General features: G+C 37.7%; 1 protein-coding gene across 2 annotated transcripts; it reads right to left on the bottom strand.

The window, feature by feature from the left end:
• Positions 1-2,893: 2,893 nt before the first annotated feature.
• Positions 2,894-19,785, bottom strand: elovl5 (ELOVL fatty acid elongase 5). Of its 2 annotated transcripts, none has more exons than XM_044373127.1 (8): positions 19,586-19,785; positions 13,412-13,478; positions 12,868-13,055; positions 9,508-9,585; positions 8,678-8,849; positions 7,955-8,079; positions 7,439-7,573; positions 2,894-6,204 (listed from the first exon to the last, which is right to left on the bottom strand). In XM_044373127.1, the coding sequence occupies exons 2-8, from the start codon at positions 13,467-13,469 to the stop codon at positions 6,076-6,078; spliced, it is 885 nt and encodes a 294-aa protein (XP_044229062.1). In that variant the 5' UTR covers positions 13,470-13,478; positions 19,586-19,785; the 3' UTR covers positions 2,894-6,075. The 2 variants fall into 2 exon arrangements, with proteins under 2 accessions (XP_044229062.1, XP_044229061.1); XM_044373126.1 differs by having other exon boundaries at positions 13,412-13,476; positions 19,583-19,782.
• Positions 19,786-21,339: the final 1,554 nt, after the last annotated feature.

Here is a 21,339-nt window from a genome sequence, read left to right as displayed (position 1 = left end):
GGTGTGAAAACAACAAACATGAGCCTAAGGGTAGTGATGTGTCAAATCTGAGCAGTTTACTATTCAACAGTATGTAGTTTTCACTCATGACTACAGGGGGAAAAAAGGAAAAGTAAAATTACAGATCATATTGCACAACCTCAGTGAAAAGACATTTCAGACTAATACATCATTTGTCTTGCTGAGGACACACGGGGTATAATCCACGTTATTACATTTTCTGGGAACCGAGCACAGACAGATCAAACAGGATTTGCAGAGAAAAAAAATAATAAATGTGAAATTGTATTGGATTAGGCTGCAATGATTTGTGGCCTGTTGACTTTCCTATAGCCGCTCACTGGAAATAGTCGAGCTAAACTATAGTCATCCAAATCTTCCGTTGAGATGGTAAATAAAATACTTAAATGATATGTTTCTGAACAGCAGTCTTTTCTATATAGATTAATACAACAAAAGGCTTCACAGAAAATCCAGGTATGAGTATAAATAACCCGCTGATGCTCGACATGGGTCAAAAGTGACCCAAACGAATGATTTTGTTTTATATTGTTGCATGTTATGCATTTCATTACTCAATATTTAGTTAATTCCTCAACCAGGTTGTTTTTTAACATCACAAACTATTATTTCAATGTTATTTTTGTATAAAAGAACATTTTGGTATCACTACTCCATAAATGCACAACATGGGTCAAAAATGACCCGTATGTATTCTCAATGGAATTTGATAAGAACCTTTGATTTGTTTACATATTTGTCATAAGGAACATATTTAATTATGTATCACAGTTCCACCTCATGAACATACATTCATTACAGGTGATCAGCTGGAGAAGCTAAACACAGCAGAGTTCAGACAGACAGAAACCAAACTGTGTTCATCATGTTGTGGTGACTCAGTCGGTACAGAAATGAGACATTTACAGGTGAAACCTAATATTGAATACTTGCAGTGTGTAAGATAAGATCAGTTTAAGATGAATACCACACAGAAGACTGTATGAACATATCACCCAAACACTGAGGGTTAAACAGTAGAGGCCTGTCTGAGAAACACACTCTGTTTTTCCACCTGTTGAAGACACACATCATGCTGATATAAATCAGTAAACTTGACACATTGCTAACCACACCGCTGTTTTCAGGAAAAACCTCTACACCATCACCCCACCCTCTCTGTCTCCCTCAGGCCATGGCCTCTGAAAATCAGTGAGAGAGGCTTTGTTTGCATAGCGGCTGGCCAGCAGACACGCCACCAAAGCTCACAAACAGTTGCTCTGTCCTGCAAATGCATGCTGTGTGTGACACGCAGCATTCCAGTGCATGAAGTCTGCAGACAGCGCTGACGAGGAGCTCAGAGTGATACCACTTAAGTAGAAAAGGACTTCCACCCTTGACTGGATAGAGAGAGCACTAATTTCTAAACTCCCTGAGTCAAAGTAGCAGTCAGAAGAGGGACAGCTTTCTAGGAAAGTTTACTGCTTGCTAGTTCAGGGACAACATAAAAAGTACAACTAATACCTGCATGTGGCAAACCAATACTAGGAATTAGTCAAGGCAGTATTTTAGTTTACAGCGAAGATTGGTCTGTTATTATCAAGGATGCCAAAAATTCCTCAAACCTCAGTCTTATCAAAGCTCACAAAGTGAGAGCAGATATGAGGAAAACAGAAAAAAAGCTCCATGTGTAACTGAGAAGCTCAATCCACTGAAAGCTACCACTTACCAATGAACCAAGAAATTAATAAAATGGAACACACACATAGGAGATAGGAACCATAGGTGCTGTTATTTAGCAAATTTTTGCCCCAATTTAAGTCCTGCTGTCATTTCTGTAACGATTCAAGTTTTCTTGAGCCATTGCTATTATAGAGAAAACATCGTGTCAGTATTTTACCTGTCAATCTATGAATTTTATCTGCCAGGAAGAGTGTTTCCACAATCAATGGATGATGACACTGACTGGACTAGCAGCTACATGAACCACAGGACTGAAAATGTATTTTTATTGTTAACAGCAGTGCAGCAAAAGATGGGTTTTACAAGGACTGGTAGCAAACATGCATGAGCACCAACACTCAATGTGTGAATTTAAGTATTAGGAGCAAGGCATTAAAAGTATTTTGGGAAATTTATCATAAATTACTGGAATATAAATGAGTTCAAAGCTTTGATGTTTGGAAAGCATAGCATCATCTTATATCCTTTAACATTTTCTTTTTTTCTCTCCTCAATACAAGAAGGCCATACAATTTATTTAATTCATACTTTAACTCCAAAACAGTTGAATATCAAACAACTTTACTCTCTATACACATACTTATATAAAATATTTGAGATATTACATCACCTGAGAAAATAGTTGCTGCAATATGAAATGTAGAAATGTAGTCTTGCATAAATCCTGTTCAGAGAGTTCACAAATTGGCACCAAATCTTTTTTATCATTCACATACAATCATTTTACTGTATGATAAATAAGTTGAGTGATAGCCATAAAAATGTTTTTGAATTGATTTGCTAATGAGATGATGTATGAAGCATTTTAGTAAATCTTTCTCTTATTTAATAAATCTTCTTTATATTATGTGGTGTATTTTTGCATCTTTTGTAACATTTTGTAAAATATCTTTTACACTGAAATGTGAAAATTAATATTTCACAAATCAAATTAAATTAAATATTTAAACAGAAACAAAACAAAAAAAACCAAAAAAACTATAAGCCTTAATTGTATTCTGTCACTTATTTAAAGCAAACTATTCCAAATATGTACCTCAATAAACTCTTGTTGCTCTCAACATATTCTTTTTTTTTTTCTCAAGCAACATTATTTGAGACATTTACATAATTTTCAAGGAAGGAAAACAACAGTCTGAAGACAAGTAGGTTTACAATCTCAGTTTGTTTTTAATGTGTTACAGCGAGTAAAGCGTGAGTCACAACATGTTAACCCCAACTTACCCCAGATTTCAGAATATATATATATATATTCTTGTATTTTAACACCTTATAAAATGCATGTAATATCATTACATACCTGTATGCATCCCTGACCTTTATCCAATGGGGATAATGTAATGCTAATGCTGGCCTTAAATGTCAACCCTGTTACCTTCAACCTTGTAACAAGGATGACATGTGGCTGGAAATTTAACAAATTTAGCTATAATTCAATTTCTGAGTAGATGTGGTTCATGCATGTTAACGGATCTTGTGCACCAGATTCATCATGCAGAGAAAATGTGGCCTTTGTATGTATTATTCAGATTTTAACAGTATTTCCCAATGCGGTGAACTCGAATGTAAATAAGTAGGTCACCTATACATTTGAGCGATGTGTCATGTTCATTCAGTGGTTAAGGCCTTACAGTACCTCATTAAATTGAATCAGCATGGTGGAGCAGCGCAGCAGTGCTACACAGCGAGGGTGTTGGATTCACAACCTTAATAATTCAAAAAGCTTTGTTTTCTATACCAGCATTAATGGTGTAGGCTGCTGGCAATGGTTTTAAGTGAAGAAAAAATAACAATAAAATAGAGTAAAAGCTGAGGAACAAAGAGGAAATGAGTAATGTAAAAGGAATAAATAGCTACATCACTACAACCTCCTTTTCCCTGTCAAAAAAAACCTCAAACAAATGATGACTTTGATGTTTTTACTTTAAACAGTAGCCAAGAAACTGAACAGTCATATTTCCCTAAATGCCAACCTGTTCCTGTAATCTAAGATGAACATGAACTGTTGTGTTTTGTGTGTGTCAATAGCAAAGATCACATATGTTAGGAATGATAGCTCAGGATACTGATCATTTCCAAAAAAAGAAAAACAAAAGAAAAATGAAGAGTCAGGCACAGGATTTGAACACACATTAGTCTGAAGAAGTGGACCAACATGAATCTGGTGATAGCATGTTGAAAAGATGAAAAATGCTACATTAGAAACCAAATCTGGTCCAGAAGGCACCATATTTAAGTAAAGACTCAAAAAAATAAATAACAATCTCACCCGACGTCCATTTAGTAGTTGTTCTAGAGCCTTCAATCATGTCACATGATTCTCTTCAGCAGATGGGGTTGAGCCATAGAAGTGGAGATATTTCATTTTATGAGCATTTTAAGGGCTTCTTATGACACCTGGGTAAACTCCATGAGTTGAGGAAGATCACGTGGTACAATCGAAAGCTCCAAAGTATCTATTAAATGGACATTGTGGTGAGAGTGTGTTGATGACTGCTGCTTGCAAGGTTTGTAATGAGCTTTCATTCTCAATTATATAGTATGGTTTATCTGAATATAACATATTTAGCACTGAATTATTGAGTATGATTAAATTCACTAAATAAATTTGATAGCTAGAGTTATCGATGACCTACTGTAATGTGCATCGCCTTAATTAATCTCAGTGAATTCAAGTTCTAATTGCAGTTTCTGGATGAGGCTACAGTAGCTATGATGCAGTACCATAGGGCAAAAAACGATTTTTCTAACATGGGGGATGTTTAGGAGAGCTGAGTTTATACTGCGCTCAAGAAAGCTTGTCTTAAACTGCTTCAAATATGAATCCTAGCATATGCAGCACACTAAGCTTTGGTTATGCTTTTGCTAGATGGCTAAATATTCCAAGTTGGGGACCCTGCTCTGCAAATATACAGCAAAATGCATCTTCTGCTGTTGCAGCCTGTCTATGAAATGCATTACAGGATTATACGGCGCAAATTTAAAGGATAAGGCTGGTGATTTGTCAACAAATCTAATATGCAGAGCCAAGCCAACAACAAACTCATCCTACTTACAAGTACTGTTTGTGTATCCAAAGTCTGACATATCTTGTTCCTCTGTGCTGTAGACCTCCGCTGTCCAAAAACTATTAAAAACATGTCAATGAGTCACACGGTTGCACTGGGTGACATGTTCCTTTGCCACGAAGAGTTTGGGCACGTTAGTTTGTTTGAAACAGCTTCAAAAACTAATAATAGCGATCACATTTTTAATCTCTGGAGAGTAGTTCTTTGTACGGCAGACATCACTGTGCATACACAGGAACACGGTTCCAGTTACAGAACTTTGCTAGCTCGTTGTGCTACAATATCACAACCTCTTGACTTTGCACTGAAGTTCCTTGAGAAATTTACCATGTAGCACAAAGTCAAGAGGTTATGTTATCTAGCACAACAAGCTAGTAAAGCTCTGTAAACAGAATCACGTTCCCATATGCACAGTGACTTCTGCCGTACAAGGAACTACTCTTCAGAGACTGAAAACATGATTGCTGTTATTACTCTTTGAAGCCATTTTTAAACAAATGAACATGCAGATACTCTTCAGGGTCAAGGAACACGTCACCCAGTGCAAGAGTGTGGCACTAATGTGGTTTTAATAGCTTCTGGACGACAATGGAGGTCCACGGCACAGAGGAATAATATATATCAGGCTCTGGACGCACCCACAATACTTGTAAGTAGATCAGTTAATTGGTTTGTTGGACATGAGATTTGTTGACAATAAGCCAGCCATGTCCTTTAAAGATTATGCAACAGCATAGGCAGGAGTAGGATAAAGCAAGATACAAGATGCATGCTCAAGTTACTCATTATAAGCACTGTGTTATTTTAATTGTCCCCATGGTTGTTTAAAGAGAGACTTTATCGAGTGTGATGAAACCTTCGGCTGCCAACACACTCACTGGAGCTTTCATCTTTGGATCTTCTGCGTGTAAAGCATCTTTGAATGAGTCAAAATGTGTTTTTGTTTGCTGCTAGCAAAATTCAGCAGCTGACTGAACCCAGTAATAGATTTTTGCTTTGGAGTAAATTTCCTGTTGGGGTTTGGGGAGGCAATATTGTGCAATATTAACCATACTACAATACTCTTCTCCTTTTAACTATTTTAATTTAATTCAATGCATTGTGTAGCATTGTGTGCAAAAACACTGGAAAGCCTGGATATATGTGGCTATGGCTTATTTCATCTCAAGTGAACGCTAGACTATTCTAGATAAGAAGATATACCTCCTAGCAGCATTAGCTAACACGCTACAGTGAGAATTGGGTGACGCCGGTTTCTCAAATGTCAATCCACCCGCAGTTTCTTATGTGCAGTGCGTTCCAGAGATGGTGTCCCATTTGCATGTCCATTTGTTGATACAGGAGAGCCATTCTGATGCTCCTTCTTTAGAGAAACACTGTGCTTGTTGTAAGTCTTGTGAGAGAGAAAGAGAGGCATTAAAAAAACATGAAAACATACTGTTATTTTGAAGATTAAATAGGTTAACAGAATCATGATTGAACATCACCACAACATGACAGAACATAAATGTCTGTATTCATAATGTAGTTAGAAAAATGTAGCATACAGAAATGCTAAATCCAAGAGGCCAACTTGTTAGCAGTGACAGAACTAGGTAACGAAACTTAGCATTTTGTTTTTATCAAGATATACCTCACGTGTGGAGGAAAACACAAATTTATAGTTTCATCTATAATATGAATATTAAAACATGAGGCTGGCTTTGTTTTACACTTTTCATATTGTCAACAAATTCCCTTGAAGAGACCAAAACCAACAACATCTTGGTCTGACTTCCCTACTGTGTGTGTGGCTCTCTATGGAGACATTCATTGTCAAATAAATAAATAAGTAGGAATAATAACAAATAATAATAAATGTGTGCATACCAGTATTAAATAAGTAATAATATGAATAATACGGATAAAATATATAGTATGACCATAATGTTGTTAAAACAACAGAGCAGAGCCAGCTATGTGATTGGCTGCTGATCAAAACGGAAGCAAAAGCCAATCACATAGTTGGATTTGTGATTGAATTAAGTGCCATTATAAAATAAAAAGACTACAAAAGCTGCTGGTATTAAATAAAAATGACTTACAATAAACATTACTGTTGTGAAAGTAAGCACAATTATTTCATGCTTATACTAAAAATATAAGTCATTATTTCATAATCTCTTATTGAACACTTTATGTCTTCAGATCATTCAGGCCCAAGTCCATTTGTTCCTACTGAAGATGCAAATCTTTAAAAACTGGTCACAGATATATAATTTTTAAACAGTTTGGTGCTGTAGTTTTAAGTAAAAACTACTCAAACAAGAGCAAACAGTGTGTTTGCGGATTACTACTTTCAACTGCAGATTAAAACACACTGATTTGTATTTACGACAGCAGGACGGTGTATGTGGGGTTGAGTCAAAATACACTACAGTGCTCATGCTCACTGTAATGTAGGAGCATTAGTGCGAATATGTGGCTCACTGCTGTGGTTTTAAGAGTTTTTGGACAACAATTGAACACTTGTCAGTATGATCAATTCATTGTTTGTTTAAATCTCTTGGTTTGATTTGTTGACAATATCATCATCCTTATCCTTTAAACTTTTCAATAAGCAATGAAAAAATGGAAAAACAACTGACCTGAATGTAGAAGTTTGAGAAAAGGATAATGAGTGTGACCATGTAACCTATTTGGAAGTACAGCCATCCCATGGGGAAGCTACATGGCCATATGACTGCACACATTGTCTGCCACATTGTTAAAAAGAACTGGATCTGTGAAGGAAACACACACACATGCAGACACACACCACAGTTAGAAGGTGATGGAGGTCACACAGAAAGGCAATATTGATCCAGAGCCTAAAATATCTTAAATGGATGCCGAACACGTCCTTTCCTCCAGTCATCTGCACTGTGTTAAAGCTAAAGCTGCAGAAAATATCCCACTGAAATGTGTAAACAGTAACATCCGCTCCACACTTTAGAGTGAATATAACCATCAATACATACAAACCAAAGGACAAACATTGTGTTTTGTTGCTTAGCTCATGAAAATACACTCTCAGCTTTTTTTTATTTATTTTTTTTTTGTAACCTTATATTTTGAGAAGGATAGCTGCTGAAATAAGAGGAGAAACTACAGGATGAACACACCAGCTGTAACTGTGTGATGTACTTCTTCCACCAAAGATACGGCCGCATGGCTGGGACGGCTGAGAGGCCATAGTAAGAATACATCACGACATGGACGAAGCTGTTAAGGGAGGCACCGAAGTACGCTGACAAGACACAGAAGAGAGACACAGAAAGTTATTCATCTACAGGGAGCGGTTACAGTCGGTGAATGGCAAGCGACTGGCATTCAGGATGGAAATGATCAAACAGGGAATAAACCTTTCAATAGGCTGCTCTGTTTGGAACAATTACTACAACCTTCATGTGAAATCAATAGAAGACATTAACAGTAAAGTGACACAGAAATAATATAGTAAACATAATAAGCGATAAACTTGTTTATAGATCAGAAATGTCACTCTATATTTAAATCAATACTAAACAGGGCATAAATGATTTTGGAAAGATTTTCTGTTTAAGAAAATTGACAACTTCATAACTGGGAGACTGATGTGCTGTTTTCTGTACAACTTTAATAGAAAACCTTTTTTAAAAAAGTAGATATTACACATGCAGCAGTGTTCAGGTCAATAAGTGTCCTTTTTTGTCCTTTGCCTTGTGGGGAATGCAGGCTGTTTTCAGGGCTAATGGGTTTAACATTAGAGCACTTGAATTATTTAGCTCGCACTAAGGCCAAACAGTAAATGCGGTTACTGGAATGATTTGAGTCACTGGAGGGCGAAGTTGCTTTAAAACACTCACAATGGCCGCAGGGTACCCAGTTCATAACGAACCACCAGATATTCAGCATGCTAGCGTGGTGGTAGATGTGAAGAAATGTGATCTGGTGGTTATTCTTTCGGAGAATGAAGAAAAAGGTGTCCATGAACTCGATGAGCTTGGAGAAATAGTACCACCACAGGACATTTATGATCTGAGAAGGGACACAGCAAAACAAAAAAAAAGGTTAAAGATAGAAATAAAATAATTAATAAATATCCCTGAAGAGAAGCTTGTTGTTTACTGCATCACATATCAGGGTGAAAATCCAAAAAACACATTGTAAAAGTTCTTCTAAATTTCCCACACATACTATCTTTCACACAAGGTGATGAGCAGACATCCTCCCCAATGGCCCTTAAAAGTTCAGGATGACTCATAAAACAATTTAACTGTCACTAGCAGTGACACGTTGATAAAACTTTTTGTTTAATCACTGCAGAACTGCAAAGCATTGCACATTTCACTGTGAGCCTTGTTTTCACCTCCACTGCAGAGCTCAGTTAGGACACTGAGAGTCATCATGATGACATGAGTCGGATTAAATTGACTCCCTGTCTCTGCAGCTTATCTGCTGGGATTTACAGGTACTGGCTCATAGAAATCAGAGCAGTAGATTTGACACACATTTTGCTTAATATTATATTCTGGTGTCCTACAGTAACTGGTGTTTGTATCGTTACTGTCCTGTTTATAATATGAAGAAACAGAATGTTAAATCATGTGCTTTGTAATGAAATGACATCTGATCTGATTACAGGAAGAAAAAAAATCCCTTGCAATAAAGATAAGTGTGAGTCTGACTGACTCACCTTATTATCCACTTCCTGTGCACTGTGAGTGTCCTGGCAGTAGAAGTTGTAACCACCATGCAACACAGCCGTAACAAGCTGCAGAAAAAGCCATTAAGAAGAATGATGAATGGGTTTTTCACGCAATCACAACATACACAAGATACACACACACAAACACTGCAATGCACAAATACAATATAAAAGTGAAACTTGAAGGATACAATGTTCTAAAATGCGACTTTTGTCTCTGTACAAGTAATACACACATGCACAGATGGCAAGTCAGATAACCTGATTTTGGTATCATATCTGTTTGGTGCCAGGTTGTGGTGACCGATCTTTATCTGCTGACATCGGTGATAAAGATTTAATCTAATTAAAAGTAATAATACCATGAGCTCATCCTAATATTAACATCCATGATATGGTGCTCAGGTCATATAAAGCTTAATCTGATGATTTTTGAGCATTTGTAAGCACATGGATGACAATAACAGAGCCAAGAATAAGATTAAGAAAAGTGTGAATACAGGAAACTACAGATTACTACATGAAATACTCGGTATTTCAGTAACCATATATCTGCATACCTGGATAATGACTATATAAACTCACTGAGCACTTTATAAGGAACATGTGACATTTTGTCCACCCTATTAACATACATGAGCGGGCAAAATATTAGGAATACTTTTCAATATAATGCACTCCACTACACCACCACCACCTACTATAACATCAGTAATAAACATAAAGTAGAATTATCACCTTTCTGACAATGTCAACAAAAACTGAAAATGTATAAGCTTCATAAAAGTAGAATTTAGGGCAGAGCTGTTGTATTGGATTTCATTAGATTGCACAGGTGTTCCTAATAAAGAAGGTACTTCAGTGATTCAACATTGCACTTCCATAAAGTTATGAGAGACTACTTTTAAAAAGAATGGTCAAATTGATGCAGCAGATATTCTGACTTTTAGTCCCTACTATCAGTCTAACTCTAAAAATACTGAATCCCACACTTCACATAGAGCAACTAAATTATTTATTCCCTTTATTTGTAAGTGGCCATGTACAATATTAAACATAAATGTTACCATCCGATGTATTGTACCAGATTTAGCTTAAAGCTAAACAATCAGGACAGAATGCATAATATAAAAATAACATGAAAGCACAGAAGTGTATGTTAGAAGAGTTAAACCTGCAGTGCGGAACTTTTATATAAATTAACTAAACAAGTTCTCACAATGTTGATTAGCGTGTCACCACCAGATAAATCTCTCTGTTTCACAGTATACCGGGTAACTCCTGGTTAGCTCTCTGCTAACTTGAATGGAAATAAAACAATTTAATCATGCAGCTAGACTTTCCAAATGTTATCAGACTGAATGGATCAAATTTTGATAGTCAAATGAGTCATTTCATGGGGGTTGTGTGATGCTCAGAACAATTTATCCACCGTTTTACAGCCGCAACACTAGCAACGGAGTATGCTACAGCGCAGCCAATGGCGTAAGCAAGTCAACAGTGTTTTTGTAATTACTCTAACTGCCAGAAGGGGGCGACAAAAGTCCTACACTCCAGCTTTAAAAGTAAGGATATTAATTAAGGTTTCTGTTTTAAATTTAATGTCTTTATACCCAAGCTGACATCATCAGGATTATTTTCTCAGACTTGACAAGAGCCAGAAAGACTTATTTTCATAGGCTGAGTAGTATTTCCCATGACAAGTAAATGATTTCCATGTGTTAAATCAATAGAGTGCCTCTTTAAAGAACAAATATTCAAATGCAAGTAGACACTGTAGCATAGCTTAATGCTGACTCACCAAATCAGTATAGATTCACTGTCTTTGATCTGCTGCTGTAAAAGGCTTCACTAACGAATTTGAGAGCCAAGAAACTGCCATCAGCTAAGAACCACCAGCAGAATGAAGGTAAGTGTGGTTTCTAAACATCAAGTATTTTATTATGTTTGCGTACAATCCTTGATACTTGATGCCTCCTAGAATTCAATCTATAAATATGTAAAATTATCTGCTATCTGTTTTAATCACAGTCATAATGTGATTTGCCACTGCGCCCTGGAAAGTTGACAAGAACAAAACTGTCATGTACTTTGATTCATCTCATCAGGTGGCATTGATTTCGGGCTGCCAAAAGTTCACCCCGTGGCTGGGGCATTGTCACAGTACAGGGTTTAATGAATGACACAGCCAACCTCTGAGGCCTTACGCAATGCAGACGGAGAGACAAGAAGCCAGCTCTGCCAGCCTGATGGGGAGGAAGGTACAGACTCTTTAGACTGATACGTGCACAAAAACACTACGCCTGGTTCATGACATCCTGGTTTCACATGTACATAAAGCAACAGATACCATCTATGATACTACACTATGATAACTGAGATTTTAAACAGTTAATTCAGCACAGACTCAGAATGCAATTCCATGTTTATTTACATCAGTGCATCTATCAATTTCAGTTATTTAGTCGGCTGTTTATAAAAAAGCACTTTTCCAGCAAACAATAGGGTGCTGTGCTGACGTCTGCAAGGGCGTATGAGGGATTTGATGGCTGAAACAATGAGCCTGTCAGCATCCAGCTGTGTCCCTCTCACTCCCTGATAGCATTGTCTCATGGTAGTTCCCAGTGAGGGAGGCCAGCAGCCACAGCCCTACGTCTAATCAGAGTCAAATGTTGTTAAAGGATAGTTTGACATTTGGGAAATATGCTTATTTGCTTTCCTGCCAAGAGTAATAAAACAGGGTCAGTACCACTTCCATGTCTGCCTGTTAATTGTGAAGCTACAGTCTCCTGGCTTTAGCTTCATATTTAAAGGAACAGATGGACATATTGGGAAATACGCTTATTCACGTTAGATTAACTGAAGATTAATACCACTCTCATATCTGTCGGGTAAATGTGTGGCTGGAGCCGCTAGTTAGCTTAGCTTAGTATACTGACTGGAAACAAGTAGAGACAGCTACCTCTAAAGCTCTAATTAACAGGTTGAACGTTTGTTTAGGTACAAGATCTTAAGTGTAGAAACACAGTTTTGTGAGGGGTTATGTGTCAGACTATTTCTTAGAGGACTTCCTGGAGTCTTTGCTGGTTGCCTGGCAACTGGTCCCTGGCCAAGTTATAGTTTGACACATAACCCCTCTGTAAAACCACAGCTTGTTGTTTTTACACCTGTTTGGTTTTTGTACAGATTAAACAAATGACGTATACCTCACACACTAGAGGTTTAGTGAGTATGCGGCTTTGGTTCAGGTTGATTTCATCTTCCTTTATAATCTCTCTGCAGTGTGGCGCTGCAGCAATTGCTCTGTCCCACTTTACCACATCTTGCAGCGCCTCGCAGCCTGTTTACCTCATAGAACATGTAGAAGGACAAGAGTGTGAGGCCCAGATTGTAGAGCACCAGGAGGCCTCTGCAGGAGTACGGCTGCCTGTGTTTCATGTACTTGGGCCCCATCCACACGATCAGAAGGTACATGACTGTGAGTGCAAATGTTGGTGGGTAGTTGTCCAGCAGCAGCCATCCCCGCACCCGCTGATCTGAAATATGGAGAAAAAGACGCCAGTTTTTACCCTCTAGATCTAGAGGAGGCCGATAAGGTGGCCTTACCGGTAGCAGCAGATGAACTTGCAAAATGAAAGGCACACTGAGGAATGTTTGCTCAACACAGTAGCAGCAAGAAGGTGAAAAAGCTGAGCAGAGTTCTTGTGTACAGTATGTAAGAAACAACTTAGGTCAAAGGTTTCTAGTAATGTTTACCTTCACTATTCTGTTAACTGTTGTATTCTGCTGAGATTTTTCAGTGCAGTATTTGCAACATTTTGATAGACAAACAATAGACAAACACATTCAATACAAAAGAAATGCATTTTATAAACATATATGCATGACTTACCTCTGGGACCCATCCATGTTTCTAAGTAAGTGTTCAGTTTATAATTGAAAGTCTCCATTTGTCACCTGAAAACAGAATACACAAATAACTCACATCCGCTGCATGCTTTACATCCATTTTATGCCTTGACAAAGCAGAAGTAATCCTTTTTTTTTTTTTTGGCAGAACTCCACAACAAAGTGAAAACAAAATATTGTCACCTTTTAAAGTTGATATGGTGAACATGTTAGCAAACAGTTAGACATCCAGCAGACAGGAAGCAACATTAATTTGTGTTGTGTGTCTGGTGACACGGTGAATGTAAAGCCCCTTTCACACTGGACAAAAAACCCCCACTAACACCCACTAACATCTGGCTTTTGTCTTCAGTGGGAAAGGGTACAATCGGCATTGATTCCCACGTCAAATGACTCCGCAGTAGTCATCCGGTATTTATTGGCTCCAGCTCTGATTGGCTGTTATGTAAACATGACACTTGGGAGGACATGCTAATTTTCACCCCTTTTCCGGCACGATGCTATGACGTGTGCTGAAGTTTTGGAAATAGCTAGGAACATTATTTATTGTTTTTTTACAGTGTTTGCAACAACATACAACGGTGACTTTGTTCTTCGTATCATGCAAGATGCAACACTGGCAAGACAGCCAGGTGAGAGAGCTTCTCCTGATTCGAGGGGAAGAGGAAATGAGGAGACAGGTTTCTGGCACTGTGACAGACACTGTGATATACAACAACATATAGAAAATGCTGAGTGAAAGAGGCATTGCTCACAGCCCAAGGCAAGTAATAAACAAATTAAAGGCGCTGAAGAAAAAATATCTTGCCATTAACGACCAGAAGAACAGAAGTGGAGTGGACCGTGTGGACTGGCCGTTCTACGAGCATTGCCAAAATATATTTGGCAACTCAGCACTAAGACTAACATCCACTCTCCTTTTAGCTCTGTTTTTGGTCTCCACCAAATCCTGATGGAAATATCTGGCTCTTAAGGAGCTAAATGCTCCACTATAGTTGCTAAGTTTGTCTGATATTCTGAGTTTAACAGAGCTTTTTTAGACAAATTGCAGGATGTAAAACAAAAAAAACGACTATGAGCAATGCCTTTCACATTACACATAATTATTTGACCTTTTTGTTCATATAAATATTGATTAGAGCAGCTTTAAATGATAAACTTAATTAGTCTGCCTGAATTAGGGCTTGATTAGTGATCATAATGACAGGCTTGAGGAAATTATGATTAAATCTAAGTGGTGTTTTGATAACGGCAATAAAGTATTGTAATTGTTGATACATGATTATCATAACCACACCAGAAACCATCTCAAATTATAATTCTTCTTCTCTGCCAACATCAGACCACTAAAACTTGTTAGTCATTTGTCTGTCTAGCATTACTGCCTCTACAAATCTGTACTTGTTTACCACTTCTGCTGCCTTGTTTCTATGTATTTGTGCACCAGCTGGTTGATCTCCTCTTTCTAAAACTTTTCGCCCTGTATCCTAATAACTGTAACTGATCCTTCACATTCCTGTGGTTTCAAACAACAGATCAAATGTGGATCTGGGTTGCAAAGTAAGAAGACAGTGGGCAGGTCTGTACAGAAAATAACCACATATTCATTGAGCTACGACTTTACAGTGATTCTCTGGCTTTCAGATTGTTAATGAGGATGTCAAAATGTGTAGATTTATTAACCTTCATGTCTCCAGGTTTAAATAATCACTGACTTCAGTCTGGCTCGTGCAGCGCTGTAACATTTACTTTGACAAAAAAACCTTTGTGCATGTTCTTTAGCCAAAGCTGTCAAATTATGGTGGTGATTCATTACTGTTTTCATCTCTTGATCACTCTGTTCTTTGTGAGTGTTTCAAACACAGGTTTGGTATGTGCAGTGCTGATTTAAACAGCTGTGTAACTGTCAAAAAGAAAGGCTTTTCTCCTTTGTTTTACCCCAGGGGTCAATTCAAGTTCCAGTACTTTTTCCATAAACAGTATGTAATTTACAATATAATATTAGATTCCACTGCTATGCTTGTGACAGTCAGCACAACCTTGTGATATAAAGCAGAAAGCCATTCACACCACTGTATGAAAGTCTGGATGTTCACAGCGTGACTTTTTTCTTATACAAATAGGTTTTAAGTTATTATCTCAATTTTGTTTGACTTCCTACTAATTTATCTTCAGGTATATTTTGAGTGAAATCTCAACCTGGACAAACATCACAATCACGTTTTTTAACAACGAACTTCCAAATTTCCACCTCTTCTATGGAACAACCACCACACAACATCAGTTGTTTTCCTTTAAAACTGTTCCACAGAAAGGAAAAGCAATCTGGCTTTATTCTTATAGTTGTGACAAGATTATTCACACTGCCGAGCAAAAGTTAGTACAAATCCCTGCAGCTTATTCTCCGACTGATAACCTGATAACACACTTTCTATTCATTATCACCCAGGAGGTATTTGCACAATCCTGTAGCTGTGTCACTTCAGGCTTTGTGCACAAAATGCGACCTTGCAGCCACAGTTCTTTATTTCCACTGGCGTGTTTCTGAGCTATACATTCAACTTAATCCAGTTATGTCATGAACTCCTGCACTCCTGGAAAGTCTCTACACCTGCACCTACAGCTGGAAACATAACATGAAACAAAATATGGACTCAGTGTACATCCTTCTTCCTTAGTGCCTCCTTCAGACTGTGAGATATTGCAGCTCTGATACTGTATGTAAAAAAGAGTGAGGTGAACCTAAGAGGCCTGTTTCTCAAACGACATTTTTCGTACTGACAGAATATAGTAGATATATCAGATTTCTTATTTTGACTGCAGACAGCTTACAGTCTGATTTGTGCAGGTCTGAGGTCAAAGTGAAATAATGCTTTACGGGTTAACAGAATAACCTTGTACTTAACAGACAGAAATGTGAGTAGATCTATCAAATTTAGCCAAAGCATGCAGCTCCTATATAAAGTCATACGATATTGAAATATGACTGATAGAACTAAGAGGGCACACCAGTGACTTTGTTTACATTTCCTTTAAATCATTGTAAAGAAACTCTCACTTAAATCCATTAAATACTAAAAATGTAATAATCAGAGTTGCACAATAGCACATGAGGAACAAATATGAGTAATTTCTCAAAAACGCCCTTGTAAACGTTGCGCAATATGTTCCCTAGCTTACCAAATAGGCTGTGTTATGGTAAACTGCTGCCTTTGCAGCACATGGCATATGACTTATAGTTGCATTTGTCCACAATCACTCGTCCACAGGAACAAAATATGGCTTATACTGATCAACCGCAGTACAGTAATATCCATGCTCTGATTATCAGAGATGCATTAGCTTGTACCAAAACATGATAATCTGCAAGGCCTTAATCAGAGCATGGTGAGCCACAACAGCAGCAGCCAGTGTCAGTGTGTCTTTGCTAAGTACTGTAAATGCAAACTGTGTCATTAACCACTGAAGGGCGAGGTTTTGTCTTCCCAAAACACAGATGCACTCAATCTGGACAAAAATACTGTGTGGTTTCATTACTGCAGCTGATAACTATTTATTCATAAACTGTATCATATTGTAACAGTTACAGGGTTGGAGGAAGATTGGAGATCTGGGTGTGTTAGGCCATAATGGGTGATGCTGCAAATCAATGAGCAGGACTGTTTATTGTCATATTGAATTATTATGTGATTTTTGCATCAATGTGATGGAGTACCTTCAACTGTCAGGTATTTTAAATCACTGGATTAGCTAAAAACAGCCATTCACATGGATATTTTACCCATCAACAGTTTCTCAATAGATTCTCAATAAACTTATCAAAATATCATCATATATATCTAGATATATAATAATATTGTGATATAAAATTACATATACTGTGATTTTATGCCTATAACCCACATCTGGTAAGAGTATAAAAGATTATTGGATAGATAGATAGACTCAAAGAGGAGGATAAAACAAAGCTACTACCACACTCGACCTTTAAAAATCCTTGTAATACTCTGTACATGGTTAGTGCAGATTAGTTTATACTGTATACTGTCTTGCAAGGTGCTTCAGTGGAATTGCACATAAGAGTATTAGGAATAACTATTAAATCTACAGTATCTATACATACAGGTGTATATACAAGTATGTAATATACGGGTAAGCATACTGCAGAGATCAATAATAAGATATTGGAAATAATGAAGAATAATAGTATAGTAAGGGCTCTGCACAAGTTTCCTAAAACAACTAGAGCTGCAACGATTATTGATTAATCAATTAATTAATTGGTCGATCATCAGAAAATTAATCAACAGCAATATTTAAAATTGAATAGTCATTTAAGCTATTTTTAAAAGCAGAAATGCTAAAAATTTCAATGGTTCCAGCTTCCTAAATGTGATTATTTTCTGGTTTTCATAGTCTTCTATGAAAAAAAACAATTATGTTTGTTATTTTGGACTGTTAGCTGGACAAAACAAGACATTTTGAAAAGTAACCATGAGCTCTGGAAACTTGTGATCTGTAGATTAATCGATAGTGAAAATAAACATTCGCTGCAGCCCTAAAAACAACATTATCACCATTCAGAAGACATGCAAAATCACAGCCAGTCCAAAGAGAGCAATAAAAGCAACATTCAAAACTTGGGGCCCCAGGCAGTAGTCAACTGCCTGGGGCCCCAAACATCTATAGATTTATTATGATTAATATAAAAATATTGAATTATATTACTATTCCAACTCATTGTACTCTGAAATAACTTACAAAAGCACCTAAAAAGTATGCATTTGTATACTACTTACTGACTATGCACTTCTACTTCACAGGAAAACATTAAACCACTACATTTACCTGACTGAATGTTGCTGGTTGCAGATTATGATGTTACTCACAAAATATAACAAATAACCTATGACGCATTATTATTGATTAAACTATCCAGCGTTATATAAAGAATTAAAGGCTCCATCTTGCACAGACATCAAGTACATTGTGCTGATAATACTTCTCTTTCATGCTTCAATTTTAAAGGACCAGTGTGTCCAAGATTTAGTGACATCTAGCAGTGAGGTTGCAGATTGTAACCAGCTGAATATCCCTCCCCTCTTCCTCCCTTTCCAAGCATGTAGGAGAACCTACGGTGGCCGCGAAACTCATGAAAAACGCTAAAGGCCCTCTCTAGAGCCAATGTTTGGTTTGTCCATTCTGTGCTACTGTAGAAACATGGCGGCGCAACATGACAGCTTCCGCGGAAGAGGACCCACTCCCTATACAGATATTAAGGGCTCATTCTAGGGTAATGAAAACACAACAATTCTTATTTTCAGGTGATTATACACTAATTAAAACATGCTTATAAATATTATATTCCATTTCTGCCAAGTCTGTTCCGCTGGATGCCAATAAATTCTACACACTGCCCCTTCAAGTAAAAATTTAAATACTTTTACTGTGCAGTATTAATGGTTTTACTGAAGAAAAAAGTTTTGAGTCCTTCTACCACTGCCAATACCAGAATTCTCAGTTAGACAAAGGGTGAAAATAAAGAAACACAGAGTTTGCTTGAGGCCCCCCAAACCACTAAATCCGCCCCTGGCTACAGTTACGCAGCAGCAGCATTGTGTCTTTATATGTCACTGTAAATATGATGGTCATGCAGTGTGACAGATGCATGTAAATAACGCGCTATATCTGCGTCCTCGCGTTCACGTACATCACAACACAATAGTAATTTTCCATCAGCGTGCGTCACACACGTGTGTAATCTAAACTGCACTTTACGCGCTGAGCTGCAGCCCGGTCTTCCTGACAAACTACAAGATGTGATGAAGGCGGTCGTCCCATTACATCATCCTCTCATTTCAGAACCGAAACTTCCAGAGAAGGACTATTAAATAAAGAAAAAACAAACAAACAAACAAACATATCGCATCCTGTCGATCGCATCCAGGCTGCAGTAACAGTAGAGGTCACCGCTCCAGCATCATCACCCTAACTCATCGCCTGCAGACGCCATGCGCGCTGCTGCATTTTTTAACTAAATCTCTCGGCGAGCCTCACCATAAAGTCCCCCCCAGCCGTCCAGACGGGGTTTAGATAGAGAGAGAAATGTTGAGTGTGGACAAAGACATGCAGCTGTGTATCGTGGACTGCTTACCTTTTGAGACGGGCGGAGAACGCGGCTGTGTAACCTTGGCTGGCTGGCCGGTCTGAGCACAATGTGCAGCCTTGTCGCTCAGTGGAAAATAGTGGGAGGAACACGCAGACTGGCCCACTGCCCTGCAGGAGGGTTACTGCCAGGAGGTGACCCGGTGTGTTGCAACGACACACACACCCCCCCACACACACAGAATCAAAAGGATGACATCAAGGCTATCTGTCCTCCTGTAATTGCAGTTAAATAGGCTGTAGTGTCTGTAAATTGTTAACCTTAAGCATGTGAGGACTGTATAAGGAGGGGAGCAGAGGGTCTGTTGTAACTTTATATATATATATATATATATATATATATATATTTAGCCTACACGATTAAAAAATCATATGGAGAAAGTAGTCAGACCCTTTACTGAAGTAAAAGTAGCAGCATCACACTGTAATACTTTATTACAAGTTATAATCCTGTAAGTATTACAAGCAAAATGTTCTATAAAAGTGAAAGTACTCAATTAAAAAAAAGCCAGTGTCATGTTGAAGTAGTATTTTACTATGCAGTCAGGTAGGTTAATCTGCAAGGCACCATAATTGCATTTAATAAGACAAGAAACCCATCATACAGTATTTAATAAGACCATCATATATTTTGTTTACAAAATCTCAATCTGCAAAATACTTTGTAACTAAACCTGTCAAAACGTTGTAGTGGAGTAAAAAGTACAAGAGTACAAAAGTACAAAAGTTTCCTGCGAAATGTAGAAGGATTGAAGTATAAAATGAAATACTCAAGTAATGTTCTTCAAATATGTACTAAACTACAGTGCACACTAGATTAGTTTTTGGTGAAATAAGTATTTTAACCATTGTTTCTGGTCTTCTTCCTTCAAGTCAAGACATTTTTACCACTTACGCAAAATCTCTTCTATATGTGTCATGGAGGATACATGGGTCTTACCATGTAAGACTGGTAAATTGCAATGAGCATTACTCACTATTTTCTGACGTTTAGATTAAACTAATTATTCAAAAAAAGACAAGAGATTGAGAGATTAATTGGTAGTGAATATCAAAATTGTGTCAACATGCTTTAATGTGCTGCACTCAGGGCCGCTTCTGACGTCCTGATGGCCCTCAGCAGAAATTTTATGTTGGGCTCTCTGCTTTTCTTTCTGAGCTCATCAGAAAGTGGTAAGTGATGACCCCTGCTGTGTCATCTTATGTTGCTGTGTGATTCGCCTGTTTCTCTGCTCACTCTGCAGGTGGATCATTAGTGTGACCTGGAACACCTGAGTGTGTTTGCAGGTTATTTAAGGCCGGCTACAGCTCACTCTCTCTGTCTCTCTGTGACACTCGGCTGCCTTGCTGCTGCAGCTCTCTTTGACCTCTTCCTGTTTGGTTTTACTATGTTGCTTTAGTTTTGTTACGCTTTACACCTTACTCACACACATCTTACACCCATGCACACCATACACCACTGATGCTACTGATATCCACACCCCATGCTTTAAATATTTAGTTAACTCTTTAATTTGGTTTAATTTAGTTTAATAAACTCATCTTTTATTGAAACGTTAACATGGTGTGTCTCCCTTTTGTTGTGGCCACTTGAGCCAGGTCATAACACTACCTAGATTAGCTGCAAAAGTAATCTAAATAATATTATTACCATTATTTATCAATGTAAAAAGCAACCTAAGGACTGAAAAACCAACTGTCAACAACATCTTTGTAATCTTGATGCAATAATTAGTGCGAATGAGG

The sequence above is a fragment of the Thunnus albacares genome, chromosome 14 (assembly GCF_914725855.1).
Source record: "Thunnus albacares chromosome 14, fThuAlb1.1, whole genome shotgun sequence".
Taxonomy (NCBI): domain Eukaryota; kingdom Metazoa; phylum Chordata; class Actinopteri; order Scombriformes; family Scombridae; genus Thunnus; species Thunnus albacares.
Note: the sequence above shows the minus strand (reverse complement) of the source record. Positions and strands in the feature narration are given on the sequence as shown.